The sequence below is a fragment of the Drosophila mojavensis genome, unplaced genomic scaffold, assembly GCF_018153725.1.
Source record: "Drosophila mojavensis isolate 15081-1352.22 unplaced genomic scaffold, ASM1815372v1 contig_49, whole genome shotgun sequence".
In the NCBI taxonomy this organism is placed as follows: Eukaryota; Metazoa; Arthropoda; class Insecta; order Diptera; family Drosophilidae; genus Drosophila; species Drosophila mojavensis.
In genome coordinates, this window is record NW_025318872.1 from 2,663,402 (window position 1) to 2,682,152 (window position 18,751).

General features: G+C 40.5%; 4 protein-coding genes across 4 annotated transcripts; 3 read left to right on the forward strand and 1 right to left on the reverse strand.

Moving 5' to 3' along the window:
* The first annotated feature begins 1,278 nt into the window (after positions 1-1,278).
* On the forward strand, positions 1,279-6,770 carry LOC6577950 (D-3-phosphoglycerate dehydrogenase). Its single transcript, XM_002003845.4, has 6 exons — positions 1,279-1,543; positions 1,701-1,751; positions 5,235-5,389; positions 5,824-6,043; positions 6,113-6,245; positions 6,306-6,770. The coding sequence occupies exons 1-6, from the start codon at positions 1,460-1,462 to the stop codon at positions 6,659-6,661; spliced, it is 999 nt and encodes a 332-aa protein (XP_002003881.1). The 5' UTR covers positions 1,279-1,459; the 3' UTR covers positions 6,662-6,770.
* Positions 1,999-4,028, reverse strand: LOC6577951 (histone acetyltransferase Tip60). Its single transcript, XM_002003846.4, has one exon. It carries the CDS (start codon positions 3,784-3,786, stop codon positions 2,416-2,418), a length of 1,371 nt encoding a protein of 456 aa, XP_002003882.1. The 5' UTR covers positions 3,787-4,028; the 3' UTR covers positions 1,999-2,415.
* A 96-nt stretch (positions 6,771-6,866) lies between the features above and the next one.
* LOC6577952 (guanylate cyclase 32E) lies at positions 6,867-18,747 on the forward strand. Its single transcript, XM_044009166.1, has 23 exons — positions 6,867-8,081; positions 12,659-12,792; positions 12,858-12,969; positions 13,037-13,111; positions 14,072-14,179; positions 14,246-14,369; positions 14,421-14,570; positions 14,646-14,754; positions 14,953-15,037; positions 15,107-15,259; positions 15,638-15,787; positions 15,845-16,026; positions 16,091-16,199; positions 16,261-16,327; positions 16,386-16,483; positions 16,542-16,852; positions 16,913-17,082; positions 17,149-17,332; positions 17,386-17,526; positions 17,594-17,786; positions 17,846-18,052; positions 18,106-18,264; positions 18,319-18,747. Exons 1-23 carry the CDS (start codon positions 7,926-7,928, stop codon positions 18,718-18,720), a joined length of 3,579 nt encoding a protein of 1,192 aa, XP_043865101.1. The 5' UTR covers positions 6,867-7,925; the 3' UTR covers positions 18,721-18,747.
* On the forward strand, positions 11,931-12,624 carry LOC26527186. The gene has a single exon (XM_015165917.3). The coding sequence runs from the start codon at positions 12,010-12,012 to the stop codon at positions 12,583-12,585; it is 576 nt and encodes a 191-aa protein (XP_015021403.1). The 5' UTR covers positions 11,931-12,009; the 3' UTR covers positions 12,586-12,624.
* Positions 18,748-18,751: the final 4 nt, after the last annotated feature.

Below are 18,751 nucleotides of genomic sequence, written 5' to 3' on the forward strand. Positions count from 1 at the left end.
TAAAAATAATAAAAATGTTGAAAGGATTTATTTTGAATATTGCAAACTTGTTTCAATCTAATCCAAAATAAAAATAAATTATTAACAATTCAAATATTATAATTCGTTGACTTACTCTTACACACACACACACACACAAACACAAGCAATTTTTATAGCGATAATACCTGAGAGGTATTGCAATACATATTTCAGACACAGAAATACGAAATTCATATTTCATCATTCAAACACAATTTTGCTAACGAGAACTCCATTTCATTTAGCCAATCTAATAAATGCAAGCATTATTTTTTTAACAGCAATAAGTATATGCAAACAAATTTATATTACAAAATAAAAGTAAAGTAAAGCACGCCTGAGGTTCCGTATTCGATAAAATTATAATTCAAGCTATAATTAAAAACCAAAATGGGTGAAAATAAAAAAAAACCAACAAATTACAAAAATTTGAAAATTATCAATCCAAATTTATATAGAATATTTTTTACGTATACAGATATATATTGTAAAAACCGATAAATTTACCATAATCGTTTGTAAATAGTTAACGATATCTGAATTTCCTTATATGTATGGAAAGAAAATTGCAATCTACCCTAGGTTCGTATGGTTTCCGTTGTTTTGTTTAAAAAAAAATACTATGAAAATACTAAAAGTATAATTTAAAATGAGAAAACAAAATTGAAAAGATACGAGTATGTAGTTAAATGAATGCTAAATTGCAAATAAAACCAATTAAAATAAAACGAACCTGAGCATTATTCATTGAAATTATTTTTGCAACTAGGTACAATCTGAAATAAATAAAGGTCTAATCTAATCAAAAGTTCACTAGACAACATCTGATTCTGATACGAGTGTTTACTTCCTTCATAAATGTTTCCTATATCAACAAATGAACTTTCCAGCGGCTGACAACATCCATGACGTAGCCATACTGAGTGAGATATGTACTGTGCCGCCTCTTAACCCATGTAACACGCAATGGGTTAAACTTGTTTTCGTGATGTCAAGAACATGCATACATATGCATATGCATATGCACATGCTTACGCCATGTCACGTATGTGTGTGTAAGCTTGTTTACTTCATTAACTACGCTGAGCTGAGCTGCGAATATTGGTGAGCAAGGAGAGAGCAAACGCCGGTGCCGCCTCATATCGCGGCTAATCGACTGATCAGAGCTCATACGAACGCAGCCCCTCAACGCTGACTGCGCAGTCACCGTCGCAATTGCTCTCCAGCCATTTCGCCGCCTGTTCACTCTCACACGCCGAATCAGTTGACTTATTAAGCTCAGTGCGACAAGTGCTGTGCGTGTGAAGAGCTCCGCGAAGTGCTTTTGTATTAGTTGATTGCAAGCCCAGCAGTGCAGTGCGTGTAAGCTCTCCAAAGTGCTTCTGTATTAGTTGTTTTTCAAGCATTTTACAAGACTTTCGTTATTTTTTCTGCAAATATGCCGCTGAAAATAAAAAATGTTTTGGTTTGCGATGCAGTCGACAAGGCGTGTGTCCAGCTCCTGGAAGAGAACGGCATCAATGTAAGTCCATTAATATGATACGTACATATGTATATGATTCACACACATGTATACGTATACACATACATATGTGTTTGTATATACGTGCATATGTATATGTGTACGATAAAAGTGATTATATGTATATGTATTTATTGTGTATGTGGTTTTTGTTCAGGTTACATACAAGCTGAAGCTGCCGGTGGATGAGCTCTGCAAGGAAGTAAAGGTGATTATATAATACATGTAATCGTATCTGTACGTGTATGTACTTACATATTTTAAAGTTGTATATCAAATGCCTTAACAGAGACACACATATGTACATACATACATATGTATGTATGTGGGCGTGTGCTCTAAAGGTGCTCCTCTGTCGCCAACACGTGTGGTTAACCGTATTAATAATACATACAAACATATGTACATACGTCGCTGTTGTCAAGCCTGTTGCACTGTGTAAATATTTCCATTGATAACGTTTGCATAAGCATTTTGCTGTTTATTAAATTTAATTCCATTTACATATTTCTTACTTCTTAGAGATTATTTTTGCAGAGAATAGCACATATAATGAAAATGAGTGTGAGTGTAGGTATGCAGTGTATATGGATGTATGTTATGCCTGTATTTACATATGTTAAATGCGTTAAATGTATGATCTTGTCTGTTAAAGTTAGCGCGATTATGAACTTTGGAAAACCCTGAAAACGTAGCTTAATGTTCTATTGTTTCTATTGACATTTTAAAATTACAAAATTAAAATGAATAGCATATATCATATATATACTATAACGTATAACAATACTTCGTATTGTTTGTTTCTCTTATCAGCTTCTATTTTGATTCGTTTCATGCGTTCAATGAACTTTTGCCTAGCAAAGCATTATTAGCTAACGCTCGAGCACGCGATTCATTCGCTTGCTCCAGTCCTTGGGGCTCCACTGCAAGCGGGTGGGATCAATGCGTAGCTTGCACTTCTCCATGGCAACTCGGTGCTGATCGATGGCATCCTGACTGATGCAGACTATGTGCTGACCCCTGCAGTAGGTCAGGAGATTAAGCCATTTCAGTGTGTAGATTACATCATCTTTTTTGATAGCCGTCTGCTCGCAAATATCATTGATGCTTGTCGAGGGTCGCACGCCCTCGGCAGCTGATTGGTTCTGCTTGATGATCAGCTCGAGAATGGCCCGTGCCCAGAAGGAGCGATAGGAGAGCAGGCCCAGGTCGGAGAGCGGCTTCTCTGGCGTTCCCGTTTTGCCCTCGTATTTCGATAGTTCGTAGCTGAACTCGATGAGCAACTTGCCGTAGCCCTTGCGCTGATACGGCGGCAGCGTCAGGACACAGGCCAGGTTGTAGTCCTCGACGCTGATCTTCTCCTTGGAGAAGTAGCCGACAATGTGAAAGCCACGAGAGTCGAACTCCGTCAACACGTAGAACAGAAACGGATCGGTGTCAAAGTCGACCATCTTGTGGTCCAGAAACAACTTGGCCAATAAGCACAAGTTCTGGGCGTACAGCTTGTTCTGGCGCCCGTCGATCTCGAAGAACGATATCGAATCCTTCCGATAGATCTCGCTGCCAGGTGGATGCTTCAGAGTGCACTTGCTCAAGTGACGTCCCAGGCACAAGCGACTTTTGCAATACTTCAGGCAGAATTCGCACAGGTAGATGCAGTCCTCATGGCACAGCTGCTCGGGATAGGGCGAAAAGTACCAGGGGGCAATACGATAACGCCCCAGCTCAATCATTTTCACATTCTTGATGCATGCCACAATGTTATTCGCGCGCTTCAGTTGACGCAACTCTAGCAGCTTACTGCGCCCCTGGGCAGCAACTGCGGCGCTTTCAATTTTATCCACTAATTTCAACTGCTTGCGACCCCTGGCCCATCCTTTGGATGTAGATGCTCCAGTCTCCGGCTGATCTTCTTGTTGTTGTTTGCCCTCTGTTGTTGAACTCGGGCCGATCACCGAAGCCGGACGCTGGGAGAGTGCGGCGCTAACAAGGGTTGTGCTCTGCTGGCTCTCACGGGCAGCGATCCGGACGCAGCTCAGATCGAGATCATCCTGACTAAGCCAGTCGTCAAGGCGCTTATTGCAACCGTCGTAGTGCACGTAGAACTGTCGCCGGCCCTCGTCCAATTCCTTGATGCCAACGATCTCGGCCATGTGCCATTTGCCCGTAGAGCGCATGCGCGCCTTCAGGCGGGAGCCGACCAGGAGAGAGGCAGACGATTGAGACTTGATTATGGAGCTCATAGTACGCTTATCAAAGATTCGGCAATAAAACAATTAATTATGTCGAGCTAAAACGATTGAGATAATTCAAGCTGTGTGCGCAGAAGCCGAAACTGGTTCAAACCGGTGCAAGTTCAGCGTTGCCATTCGAACCGGAAACGGTTATCAGCTAACAAGTTGTTCTAGGTGCGAATGTCAATAGCCCGCGATTACGATAAAGCTCGCGTATTCGAGTGTTTATGGGCTGAAAATATATTTGATTGTCAAACATTATCTTGTTAGAGTAAAGCCAAATTTCGAATACGGTATTAAAAATAGAAATAATAAAATAAATATAATAATATTGCGGCGTGATCGATAGCATAAATAACTGCGTAATTGATCCTATAAATAATATTTACCTTTTAACAGGAGTAGAGGCGATCCAATTCGTTTCTTTCGTCCGTCCGTAAGAGCTGGAAATCTTGCAATTGTATAACTACAGTCTCTTATTGCAATTACCATTTAAATAATCATAAATCAATGCATTTATTGTTTCTTTGAAATCGATTGAAAATGATATCGAGCTTTAGTTGCGCAAATGGGACCAGATATGGTATCACCACTGACCAAACAACAGTCAGTGGTATCACTTAAAATTTGTCCTAACAATATTTCACTGTACAAACAACGTATACCCCACTTATTGGACACCATTCCAATTCCCTAAGTCATAAAGTGCTTACTGCTCATGTGAACTCAAATATACATGGATCATACAAACATTCTAAAGCGAAAAATGTGCCCCAGCAAGTAATTCACAATAGAGTATTCCGATAAATTGAACTGGAAAGAAGAAGCAAACGGAGCGCGTAAAATGTACCAATAATGTCTGCATTATTTACAATATTTATTATAATTAATATATTTAAATTAAAAATGATTTTTTCACATTGCTTTGCTTAAGTTTAGGATCAAAAATACTGGCTTTTCCATATGTAATAACCTCGAGCTTTTGTGATTTTTCCTGATATTTAGCCAATACATGATAGAAATGTTCAGCTGGATTTAGAAAAGGTCCCCGGTGTGATACTTTAAATAAATTTGGCATTGAGACCTTCATAAACTGAAGTTCTCTACATTTCGACAGGTTTTTTTTTAATATCAATTTACTGAAAGATGAACCATCATTTCGGCAATAATTGCCATATGTACATATGTTTGAAAGTAATTACAGGGTATCTGCCTGACCGACAACCACTTGGACTTGTTGAAATATCAAAGGCAATTATGGCAAATCTATAGACAAGTTTGGCATTGAATTATCTAAGGAGCTAGAGCCCTTCAGGCATTCCTCTCTTTCGATTACTGCTCTTATTATATATTATTGAGGATAGACACTCGAGTATATGTATGCATATCTGGTCGACATGTTGCATGTGCATTTCTCATACCCGCTAACCACTTGTTTACCATAATCTCCCAAACAGAACTTCGACGCTGCCATCGTGCGCTCGGATACAAAGATAACAGCGGAAGTGCTTGCGGCTGGAGCTGGGAGCCTGAAGGTCGTGGGACGAGCGGGTGCTGGAGTGGACAACATCGATGTGGCTGCAGCGACGACGCATAATGTCGTTGTCCTTAAGTAAGTGAATCTTGCCTGTGGAGTAAAGCAAAGGCAACAAAAGAACAACATTGGCAAAAGGCAAAAGGCGAAAGGCAGAGACAGAGGCGAAAGGCAAATATGCACAAATGTCGCATCGAATGCTCGGCTGGCGCTATATTGAACGATGTGACGGGTCATATTAGGCTGCTTGCCACGCATAATTAGACGGCGCGCATATTTTGTGCGGCGGAGTTTGGGCTAGACTGGGATGGGATGGGTTGGTGTGGGTGTGGGTGTGGGTGGATGTTGATGTGCATGTGGAGTGCTTTATTGGCATTGAGCCGCCTGGATTGCCAAGGATACTGCGCGAGTACGCGATATTTTAGACATTTGCATAACGCTGTCTAGTCAAAACAAGTACCTCCCCGCACCACTCCGAAGGAGACCTAATGCTTAGTGTGCTTTACTTTCAGCACACCAGGCGGCAATTCTATTTCGGCTTGTGAGCTGACGTGCATCCTAATTGGCGCTCTGGCGCGTCCCGTCGTGCCAGCCGGCCAGAGCATGAAGGAAGGACGTTGGGACAGGAAGCTCTACAGTGGCAACGAGCTCTATGGGAAAACCCTCGCCGTGCTCGGTCTGGGCCGCATCGGACGCGAAGTCGCCATACGCATGAAGGCCTGGGGCATGAGGGTAACGCCTTATTGACTCAATCAATTTGTTCAGTTTTGGCTAATAGCTGTTCATACGCTCAAATGTTAGATAATTGGCTACGATCCCATTACCACGGAGGCCGAGGCCAAGGCTGTTGGCATCGAGAAGCTTACCTTGGAGCAGATCTGGCCCCTCGCAGACTACATCACTGTGCACACCCCCCTGATACCGGCCACCAGAAGTCAGTTGATTAACCTGTCCGACAATGACACGACGTCTAAGACATTCCCTTCTCCCACAGATCTCATCTCGTCGGAGTCCTTGGCCAAGTGCAAGCAAGGCGTGAAGGTAATCAATGTGGCACGTGGCGGCATCATCGACGAGCAGGCGGTTCTCGATGCACTGGAGAGTGGCAAGTGCGCTGGCGCCGCCTTCGACGTCTACGCGGAGGAGCCACCCAAGTCGGAGGTCACCAAGGCGCTCATCAATCATCCCAAAGTCGTGGCCACGCCCCATCTGGGAGCCAGCACGGCCGAGGCGCAAGTGCGCGTCGCCGTTGAGGTAGCGGAGCAATTCATCGCACTGAACGGCACCTCGCCAAAGTACACCAGCTACGCCGGAGTCATCAACAAGGATGCACTGGCTCATTACCAGTAATTCCGGCGAATTTATTTGTCTTACTTTATAACTGCTCATTACCAGTAATTCCGGCGAATTTATTTGTCTTACTTTATAACTGATTCAATTACACTCACATTCAAATTAATATCGTGTTTTTCCTTCGCAACCCACTGAGCCGTAACCCGGACTCAGTGAGCCAACATGTGAGGCTGATGAAATGTACTTAAAAGTCCTCAAAGACGCATTAAATTACCGCGATACTCGGTGCTAAGTCAATTAAACTCGGGGAAATGCCTATGTCAATTGAGTCCGCATTAGGCACTCGACTCGACTCAATTGGCTGCGTAGAAGAAATGAAAACCTGAGCCGTGCCTAAACCCAGACAAGCAGAGAGTGCTTAAAAATAACTTCAAATGAGTCAAACGAGTATTCAAACAACGTAGTTACAGTCCCGGGCCCCTCATGTAGGTAATTCCTCAACCAACTGACCCTGAACTAGAGTAAATGATATGCAAATAGACTTGTGTCCAAGCCGAAACACGTGTGTCCGATGCCCACCCCAATGGCCAAGAGCTCTCACAGGATTACATAGGAACTGACAATGGAGCATAAACAGATTGAAAGCAGTAGCGTGGGCATCAGCGACACCTATGGCTGCACAAATTAAACCCAGTTGAGCTCAATTTAACTCTTTAACGGATTGAAAAACAAAAATTATTTACCATTAGGTCACTCTTAATTAAAATTTCGACGAAGCAGTACGTGTTTTTTCGGTTGATATTTTGTGTCGTCCTGGTCCGCATGAGGACCACCCACGCAAAGCGCGAATCTCGCCACAGTGGCCGCTGTCAGTCATACGACGTTTAATTTTGGCGCGCAGAGCCAGCGCCAGAGCCGTAACCATAGCCGCAGCCGCAGCCGCAGCCCCCTTGCGTTTGTTGCCGGAACCGAAAGGAAGCGGCGCCCCACGAAACCAACGACATAAAAGGACCCAGCAGCCAGCAGCCGAGCGGCAGTCGCATTGGATACGCAGTCGAACAACAACGCACAAAGCTCAAAGCACCACGCACCACGCATAGCGCGACACGGACAACGCAACAAGTGAAGCAAGTGAAGCGAGTGAGGAGCGGAGTTTTTAAACTGAATGCCCTCAACTGGTTGAAGGCAGGTTGAAGGAAATGCAGCTGCCGTGTTCAGTGCAGTGTTCTTGACTCGTAAACCCTTTAGAGTTACCGCGTAAGTGTCCCGGGCGGCTTACGAAAAACTTTACTGCCATTAACTTTGCGCCTCCGCCAGTGTAATGTGTCCGGTTAACATGACACGCAATCGCATTTCTCGCAATATCCGGCTCATCCTTGTGGCCATCGCCGCGCTGTCCTCCTCGCCGCGCAACTGCACAGCAGCCTCAAAAGACACAATAAATATTGGATTCCTAGCCGAATACTCTCAGATGCGGGTGAGTCGCGTTCGCAAATTAAAATGTAACTCAATATACATAATACGAAAATATAGAAAATTAAAGTCAAATCTAATAAAATAAAATGTGCCAGTTAAAAATATTAAAAAACAATAAATAAATAAAATAAAATAAATAATTTAATTTTGACTTATAATTTTAATATTAGTAAACAATTATGTATGCATATAAAAAATTGATACAATAAATGTAGATGAAATTTAACTATAAATAATGAAATAATACAAATTAAAAATAAATATATATCATTATAAATAGTATATGAGACTAATTTTTTATCTCAAAATCAAACAGATAAGCTCGATAAAAAAATATAATTATTGTAAACACATATAAAAAAATGAACCCAAAATTAAGTCCGTATTTCAGAATCTTATAAAGCAAATGAATAATTGCGAATTTCATTTAATATATAATGGAAAAAAGATATACATACGAATTTTATTTTAATATATATTATTATTTATAATTATAATACAATATATTTTAAATATTATTTAATTTAAATTGAATGATAATTAACCTAGTATCAAATAAAATATTCAGCTCCTTTTAAATACATTTTCTTAAACTTTTCGTTATATTATATTTTAATCTTTAGAGAATTACATTTTCGGGTTCTTCATATGAAGTAAAATGTTTGCAGTTCAGGCCGACAACTGCAATAAACGGAATAAACAATATCTGGTAGTAGGATGTCGCAGTGCCAGTGTATATATTGATATATTGATTGGTTGTTAATTACATTTTCCTTTAGATATGCGTTGGTGAGCACGTATGGATGCATGTTGACCAAACCCACGTTAAAATGACTGTTAAAAACTTTAAATACGCATTAAACACTCAGTAATTTTGGAGTTAAATCAATTATATATATTTAACAAAAAAACTCACAAAACACTTCTGAAATTTTGTTTATAAATCAAAGTTTTTCATGCATTTTAATGTCGATTTTGCCAACATTTGATAGTGTTAACAGACCGTGGATCACAGTAAATCCCACCAAGATGATCCTACCGTTTTCAGTGCTTTTAATTAGTGGAGTTTTTTGCTTACCGTCCAGGTGTATCTTTTGATTTGTAGAACAAATATCAATCGTTATCATGAATAAACATATTGGTTTAGGCTTATATGAAAGACACTTTCCATGTTTTTATTTTCCTTTTTCCGTATCTTCAGCCTGAAGATACTGTACTTTAAGCCAACTACTGATAGCCTAATGACCTTATAACTGGACTTGGTCAACATTTTGGTTTCATAGCGTTTCTAATTCACCTACTTTTCAATTTACTGGTCCTCAGTTCTAAATTGATTGATAATACAAAACTCAAATATTTACCACTTTTACACATTGCTGGATTTATAAAAAAAAAAAATAAAACACATTGCTGGATTTACATAAAAATTAAAACAGAAAAGTCCAAGTTTCTTTTTCTTTCACAGAGATTTTATTTGTTTTATTTAATATTTATAAATACAAAACCTCTACAAGTCGGTTAAGAATATAAATATATATTTTGGTACATACATATTCTATAAATCTCAATTGCAAATTATTTCAAAATTATATATATATGTATGTATGTATATAAAATTTAATGTATCAACAGTTTACTTCCCTTTGTTCTTTGTTCTTAAGCGCTGCATAATATTGAAGGCTGAAGCTTGTTATGCAAGCTTTGTCTTATCTTCGAGTAGATTGTGATATAAATGCGGAATTCAGATGGAGTTTAAATCTGGATACCCTCAGGCATGTGATTTCCTTTGTGGGGACTACCAAGTCAATGGCCAATAAATAGGCCAAGTATGCATTTTTCCTATTCAGCTTCCCAGATTTCGTCAATCAAATTATAAGTGAGCGCAATCGAGACGCCACTTACACATGCACACAATGTGAAAGATGAGATCTTAGTCGAACGGTCTGAAAGTGAAATTTGCATGACGACTACACTTTATGGATAAATTACCATGACGACGCTGCGCTGACAGCCAGCCTCACCTGTAACTGCGCCAAAGGGCGACAGGGAGAATGAGAGCTGTGCTTAGTGTTGCTGGACTGCCGGGTGCACTCGACTGCATAATGCGCGTTTTCATTAAATTCCACTGAAAATTTCAATATTTTCAGAATTGTCACACTTGAATGAGTTTATTTAAAGTTATGTTAAAGTAATTCAACTGCTTTTAACCTTCGTTTATCAGCAACCAGAGTCAATTGGTTTTTATGAATTATAGACAATTATAGTTAAATATATATATCAGATTTAAAATTTAAGGTACTAGAGGCCTTACATTTTCATATCCTCTAGTTGACAATCTATAAAAAAAATCATTGTGTATATATCTATATTCTTAGCGGGAAATATATGTATGAAATCTGAGATTGAGAACCCAAGATAAAAGTATATGACGAAAATATATTTACTTTTATACAACACATACTTATTTCCTCAAAAGTTTCCGAGCTTAAAAATTATTTAAGTTAGTCTTGACATTCTCCATCGATGACGTGCTACACCGAGAATACGCTGTAATCTCCACAACTTTGAACAGTAGATCCAAAATATATATGCATGCCGACTTAAGACATTGCAAATTAAAAGTCTCCAAAGTTAACGAAATATAACGAGCCTTATTAATTGTGGCAATGTCTTGCAATCTATTTGAGCTAGAGCTCCAAAATGGGAGAGTTAAGTTACAAAAGGGCCTAAATGGGAATTTGGCAGTCGGTCTAGCTAGACTACAATATTCTTACACGTTTTCGTCTGAAAAAGCGCATACTTCAACTGGAACAAATCCTTTGCATTTGGGTCAAATTTAGGCGCACAAATTTAAAAAGCTCATTGAGTGCTGGATTTTAAACCCTGAACCTGAAGTGAAAATGGGAAAATATGGTTTAATGGTTTTCCATTTTAATCCCTTCTCGTGTTTAGTTTTTCTAACCAGTCTTTGCACCGCCGGTAATCTCGCTTTGACGTTGGCCCTCTCCTTTATTTTGACCGCCCAGTCGTGCGATTTGAAAGCTGCCCTAAGAATTATTATACTATCTGCTTTGTAAATTTTAATGCATAGGTACTTATGATATACACGCTCATATGTATTTTATAGAATTTCGTTTTTTGTTCAGTTCCTCGAAGGGTTCAGATAATCTCTCGCAATCGAACAGTTTCGACTAAAGCTTTCGTACTTGTTCTTATTCTTTTTCCCATATATAGAATGACTCATCTTTTTATTTAAAATAATTGATTGGTTAACAAAGTAAACGAGATAGCATTTGGATGCGATAATCTGATGACTCATATGAGTGAAAAGTCTTCTATCGAAAATGAAAATAGTTAATATAATTAACATAATATGAAGATTCTACTTCACCGAGCTTTGAATAAAGTCCTTACTTTTACACCTTGGTTTTCTAATCTAGCTTGGATCCCCGCCCAGTTTAATCTCAATTGTCAAGAACAAAACAAAAAGCGAATAAGCTCCTTCTCATTAAAGTGAAAATAAGAAGTGCATTATATATGAGACTAGCTCACTTTCTAGCGACACTTTGCAGTTATTAATGCCAAAGCGTGCGAGCATTTTTTATATACATAATTTAAATGTTATCGCTAAGAGCGACAAATGGCAAAGTCCTTGCGAAGGGAAAGCCGAAGCTCTTTGCGAATGCTATAATAAGAGTGTACTAACTAACATATACAACTTTTCTTAATGAGAAACAGACTCATATTCGCATTTAGCTACTCCAATTAGTGGGTAATTTCAGTCGCCTCCCTCCAAAATACATGGCAATCAATCAGCTTCGAAACTATAATTAAAGTTCTGTTTTTAGATCTCAGAGTTCGTAGTAGGAACCGATTAAGCCTTCAGAACTCAGTTGTGAGATAAGTAAACCTTTTCAAGAAACTCTATCATGCTGAGCGGATTCAGGAACATTTTGCACGCGCTGCGTGCGAATCGCATTCTCTTGATATTTGTGCTGCTCGAGATGAGCCAGCTCCTGGGCGTGCTTCAGCTCGACTGCCGGGAGATGCCATACGAGCTGCTCTGCAGTCTCATCTACACAGTCTTCTCCCTGTGCAGCTGTTTCTATGGCTACGGGTTTGTTGGGCTGCGTAAACTGGGTCCATTGGGGAGGCTTCTGTGCGGGCTCTGCGGCTCGAGCATGAAGCTCTGGCAGCGCTCGAGCTTGCTGATGCTGCTGCCGTGGAGCTGGAAGATGCTGCAGCAGATTGAGCGAACTGCAAGCAATTGCCTGGGGAACGAACAACTGTCGGGCATGAAGCTGATCTCGGGCTTGACGATCTTGGGCGCACAGCTCGCACTATTCGCTGCCACGGAATTCATAACTATTCGGCAACACAGGAAGCTGAAGAGGGCCCTGCGATTGACCCAGTATAATGAGAATCACGAGATTCGTAACTACGCTCAGGCTATAAACAATTCATTTGGCTTCGATATGTTCGAAATTCCAGATGTGCAAAATTGAAGCATGTTCTATTTATACTCAATAAAATTGTGAAGTCAAGCACCGATTTTTCTTCTTTCCCCTTTGTCAACAGGTCACGCTTGGCGGCCTGCCGCTCGCCGTGGAGGATGTCAATAAAAATGTTAATTTGCTGCCAGGGAAAACACTTACCTTTACACCGTTCGACTTGGGACACACGAGCAGCGCATATCGACTAAAGCCGTTGAGGTATATTTTAATTAATTTTTCAGGTTTCCGCCATAAGCCACTCTTCTCATTTCACCCCGTTCCAGACTCATGACTGAGCTGAGGGAGCAGAAGGTGAACGCGTTCATAGGGCCCGACGAAAGCTGCACTACGGAGGCGTTGCTGGCCTCGGCCTGGAATACGCCAATGCTATCGTTCGTCAGTGCAACTAAAGTTGATATAAATCGAATTAAAATAATCAGATTTATTTATTAACCTCTTTTAGAAATGCTCCGACTCAATAGTCTCCAATAAGACCACATTTCCCACCTTTGCACGGACACTCGCCCCAGCTTCGAAGGTAGGTTCGAAAGGGGGTTCTTAAAGGTACCCAGCCTAATTTATAAATAAACATACTACTATTTCTCAACAGTAAAAATATTTTTATAATGTCTATCCTATACATTTTCCCCAACCCCGATTGGCTTCATATTTTAAGAATCAATATCAGCAAACTTGTTTCTTATATACGCTCATTATGGGAAAAAGAGTATATTGCTTTCAACAATACCTGACTAGCTTGATTATTATTAAATTTGTCATCTTATATTATTTGCGTAGTAAATCGCGAAAAACCCTCCATTATATCTAAAGCTACAATTTTGCAGCTACGTTTTTATTTCCTTTCTCTATAGACTCATTAAATATTCTAGGTAAAATGGGAAATAGAAACAAAATATATCAATATCTTTGTAAGGTCTTAGTGTTTACCATATCTATAGCAAATCAACAGCAGCTTTGTTGACTTTTGCTGCTATTGAATATTTATTGAGAATATTGATTACCCCAGAATCGTATATTAATTTATTTATGCAATTTTCACGCCTTCAATAACAATCATCCCCCATTATCGATTGTCTCCCTACGCCTCTGGTTAAGTGTAACATATTTATGCCTGCAATACTCAATGCAGTCGAAATAGAAGTAAAGTACCCATTTCAGAAGTATTCACAGTTAATAAGTATGATCTCTGTTTTAAAATAGCTAAATATTCCTGTTACTCATGCTATGTATATGGCAGGGTCTTATTATACCCTTTCCCAAAGCTTTATTTTTTTATTATTTAATGAGCTGTAGAATAGGATTAGACTTGCCAGTGGTTGATTCTATCCATATTCAAAAATTCATAAGAATTATACAATCGCAAAATCAACAAGGGGCAATCAACATAATGCCAGGTTGGCTACTTTTGAGGCGGTTTTATATATACTTTAGATGTTTACACTAAAGAATTTTTTATCCCATATCAACACTCACACAGGTCTCTAAGAGTGTGATAAGTCTATTAAATGCCTATGATTGGAAAAAATTCGCCATTGTGGTTAGCTCGAAGCCCATTTGGGGCTCCGATGTGGCCAGCGCTATACAGGTAAGCAACAAACCTTTTATATGCTGGGGAAACTTTAAATTTCTTGCACTCTAAAATAAAACACAGGAACTGGCTGAATCGCGTAACTTCACCATAACCCACTTCAAGTACATATCCGACTATATACCCATTAAGAAAACATTGTCCCAAATAGAGAACATCATCGAGGAGACCTACAGGACGACGCGCAGTAAGTCTAATCACTAATGAGATAGGATCAATGATAATCGTTTATCCTCAGTCTATGTATTTATTGGGGAGCATATTGCCATGGTGGATTTTGTGCGCTGCTTGCAGAATCGCGGACTTCTTGAGAGTGGAGACTATATCGTTGTCTCGGTGGACGATGAGATCTACAATGCGAATCGTCGCGTCAACATTATGGAGCGCAGTAAGCTGAACCCATTTTGACCCAGTCAATTGATTTCCCTCTTTGGGTCTTAATGCATGCAATATCTTATTGCAGATTACTTAGATCCTTATATTAGAAAAGAAAAGAGCAAATCACTGGATAAAATCTCATTTCGTTCAGTTATCAAAATAAGCATGACATATCCACAAAATCCTCATATTCGGTAATTTTCTTATCTAACTCCAGCTATAAAACTTTTGTAAATATTTTATTTTCGCTCTGTTTTTTCATATACAGGGTATCCATATACAGATAATCTCTTTCTTTACTCAATTATATATAGTTATGTGCATACTTGTATATATAATTATGTGCATACTTGTAGGATCTATTAAATTTGTGTGAATTGATATATTTCCAGGGACATTTGTACCAAAATAAAGGAATATGCACGTAAAGCTCCATTTCGTGTGCCCTATCATCAGAGAGTATTCGAGAATATTTCGGTGTGTACGAAAGAGGTTTTCAATCTTGTTTTGTTTTCTAATTATTCTTTTATATATATTAAAATTTAGGTACCCATACATGGTCTACATCTGTATGACAATGTTATGATCTATGCGCGTGCCGTTACGGAGATACTTCAGCGAGGCGGCGATATAAACGATGGGGCTCTAGTCATGAGTCGCATTTTCAACAGATCCTATCATTCCATTCAAGGCTTCGATGTAAGAATTCTACATCTAGTCTAAGCAAGATTCTATGTAATTCATGTTTGACCCATTGACATTGGGGTTAAAAGAAGAGTATTATGACTCTTTCTGCCCGTATATATTATTGTTATGCTCATGTTATTATTATCCTCATAACATTATTATTATGTTATTATGTTATCATGTTATTTTTCCATTTTCTTATCATATATAAATTATTTATATTTGGACTTGGCTTTTAAGGCGTAGCAAAAGGCCATAAAAGTTGTAAAACATTTGTATGCATATATGTATATGTAGATTCCTTTGATGAATCAACAGCTTATTCGAGTCAAACATTTCCAATTGTGGATATTATCTAGTGGCTTAAGCACTCTTCCCCTTACTACTTAGGTATTCATAGATTCAAATGGCGATGCTGAGGGCAACTACACAGTGATTTCCCTACAGAGCGATGCTAATGCCGGATCCGGAAATTCGCTGGCGCAAATGTCGATGCAGCCAGTCGGATTCTTCGTCTACAACAAGGATTCCGAGATACCAGTAAGCACTTGAGCTCCCTTATGAATTATGTAACTTAAATTGTATGTGCTCTTTAAGGAGTTCCGTTATATCAAAAGTGGACGACCCATACAATGGCTAAACGGCCGACCTCCCCTGGCTGAGCCAATGTGCGGCTTTCACGGAGAGCTCTGTCCTCGCAAGAAACTGGATTGGCGATATCTCGTGACTGCAGCACTGTTTGCCTTTGTTTTGATCGCTGCCATAGCTTTATTGCTTAAGTAATACCAAAATAATAATATCAAAATTTTATCATATTTATAACAAGATCATTCCTTCCCCTAGACATTATCGCTATGAACAAACTCTGGCTGGTCTGTTGTGGAAGGTGGACATGAAGGAAGTCACCGTGATTAACCTGGGCGAGTACAATAATCCAAGCCACAAGAATATTGTGCGTAAGACCCATATAATCTATACCAAATCTCATTTGAGCTGATTCGATCTGTTCTCAGGTGCAAATTTGTCGTCAGAGTATTCTGGTCGTCGGCGAGCCTAACAAGAGATCATTTACAAATATAGGTGAGGCTCGCATAATAATATAATATAGATACACAGTTCAAGCATCATCCATCTCTAGCTCTTTTCCGTGGGAATATTGTAGCCATGAAGAAGATCCATAAGAAGAATGTGGACATAACAAGATCCATTCGCAAGGAACTAAAGCTAATGCGAGAGGCGAGTAAAATGCGAGATGCTCTGTAATAATATTACTGTAATATCGACTCCAATTTAGGTGCGACATGAGAATATTATCAATTTTATTGGTGCATCAATCGACCATGGATCCGTTATAATCTTCACAACATACAGTGCGCGTGGCAGTCTGGAGGATGTGCTAGCCAACGAGGACCTGCACTTGGATCATATGTTCATATCTTCGCTGGTTTCTGATATACTTAAGGGACTCATTTACCTACACGACTCCGAAATAATATCCCATGGCAATTTGCGATCCAGTAACTGCCTCATTGACTCTAGATGGGTTTGCCAGATTTCTGACTTTGGCCTGCACGAGCTAAAGGCGGGACAGGACGAGCCGAATAAGTAGAGCAAGGAATTATCGTACATATCATCAACTGAGACTCTACTCTAATTTCTTTCCAGAGCGGAACTGCAACTCAAGCGTGCTCAGTATATGGCTCCAGAGCTTCTGCGTGATCCTTTTCGCCCAGCTCGCGGATCACAGAAGGGAGATATATACTCCTTTGGCATTTTACTGTATGAGATGATAGGAAGAAAAGGGCCCTGGGGCGAGACAGCATATACGAAAGCGGGTATACGAATATAGGTTCAACTCTGTGCCAATTGCTAATGCTAATTTTCCTATTGCTGCCCAGTAGAGATAATAGAATTCGTAAAAGACCCTAGTTTGCTGCAGCATGGAGTATTTCGGCCAGCTCTCAATGTTTTGGATATACCCAATTATATTAGAAACTGCCTGCGCCTATGCTGGGACGAGGATCCCGAAGTACGCCCGGACATTCGACTCGTGCGCATGCATTTGAAGGAACTGCAAGCTGGACTGTTAGACATAGAATATTTGCCTCAATAAGTGATTCAATTCATTTAATTTTCAGAAAGCCAAACATATTTGATAACATGCTGGCCATCATGGAGAAATATGCCTATAATCTGGAGGGACTGGTGCAGGAGCGCACAAACTTACTCTATGAGGAGAAGAAGAAGACCGACATGCTGCTGTATCAAATGCTGCCAAAGTAAGAGAAATCGGAATATAACCATATTTTATATGATGTATATATCGAACTTGATGCCTGATCTTAGAACTGTTGCGGAATTGCTTAAGAGCGGAGATCCTGTCAAGGCCGAGTGCTTCGATTGTGTGACGATCCTGTTTAGCGACATTGTCGGCTTCACTGAACTCTGCGCAACGAGCACCCCATTTGAGGTTGTCGAAATGCTAAATGATCTGTATACATGCTGCGACACCATAATATCCAATTACGATGTCTATAAGGTAGGCTGAAGATGACCTTTGCATGGTAAAGTGTATATAGCCACCCACTCGATTTGAAGGTGGAGACCATTGGAGATGCTTATATGGTTGTATCGGGCCTGCCCTTGAAGAACGGGAATCGTCATGCGGGCGAGATTGCCTCTCTGGCACTTCACCTGCTCGAAACTGTGGGAAATCTCAAGATTCGGCATAAGCCAACGGAGACGGTGCGATTCCGCATTGGCATACACTCAGGTCCTTGTGCAGCGGGCGTCGTGGGACAGAAGGTAAACTTGTTCAGATTTGCTTAGACCTTGCCTCTCAGGCCGTACTTCAATAGATGCCTCGGTATTGCCTCTTTGGGGACACGGTGAATACGGCCTCGCGCATGGAGAGCTCTGGCGCCGCCATGAAGATTCACATATCGGAGGAGACCCACCAGCTGCTGCAGGAGGTCGGCGGCTACATATGCGTCGAGCGAGGACTGACCCACATTAAAGTGAAGTATCTCTAATGTGAACTGAACTCTTTAATGAAATCCTCCCACCTCCAGGGCAAAGGCAACATGCGCACCTATTGGCTCATCAAGCGAGTCCAAGCCGAAATGCGGGCTTTAGTGGTCAACGACTGGGCGCCAGATCTCATCAGCACTGTGGACGCATCCAGTGGCTGTTGTCCACAGCCGAGAGCCGACGAGTTGCCCTTGCTGAAGTTCCCAAACCTGCCCATGAGCATTCGGGCGGGCTCCTGCAACTGTGCCACCAAATGCATATACAGTCGTCGATCGGACGACAATGTGACCACCTCGCACAAAGCCGCCGCCACAAAGCCGATTAAGGGCACGGAGCCGGTCCAGATCAATTGCAATCAGCTGTGCGTCTGTCGCTTGAACGGCAGCCAGGTGCTGAGCAATCGAAGTCCACGCTCCGCGCCCAGCATCTCGTTCCGGCTATAGACCTGAGTCGATGATTCAGGCGCTTCCATGG

Bases quoted from the DNA above. Each gene is read 5' to 3' on its own strand.
- LOC6577952 (XM_044009166.1), top strand. From the start codon at position 7,926: ATGTGTCCGGTTAACATGACACGCAATCGCATTTCTCGCAATATCCGG. The intron at 8,082-12,658 runs GTGAGTCGCGTT...CTTTGTCAACAG, and splicing joins CCGAATACTCTCAGATGCGG to GTCACGCTTGGCGGCCTGCC. The intron at 17,333-17,385 runs GTTAGACATAGA...TTTAATTTTCAG, and splicing joins AAGGAACTGCAAGCTGGACT to AAAGCCAAACATATTTGATA.
- LOC26527186 (XM_015165917.3), top strand. From the start codon at position 12,010: ATGCTGAGCGGATTCAGGAACATTTTGCACGCGCTGCGTGCGAATCGC.
- LOC6577950 (XM_002003845.4), top strand. From the start codon at position 1,460: ATGCCGCTGAAAATAAAAAATGTTTTGGTTTGCGATGCAGTCGACAAG. The intron at 1,544-1,700 runs GTAAGTCCATTA...GTTTTTGTTCAG, and splicing joins TGGAAGAGAACGGCATCAAT to GTTACATACAAGCTGAAGCT. The intron at 6,044-6,112 runs GTAACGCCTTAT...CTCAAATGTTAG, and splicing joins TGAAGGCCTGGGGCATGAGG to ATAATTGGCTACGATCCCAT.
- LOC6577951 (XM_002003846.4), bottom strand. From the start codon at position 3,786: ATGAGCTCCATAATCAAGTCTCAATCGTCTGCCTCTCTCCTGGTCGGC.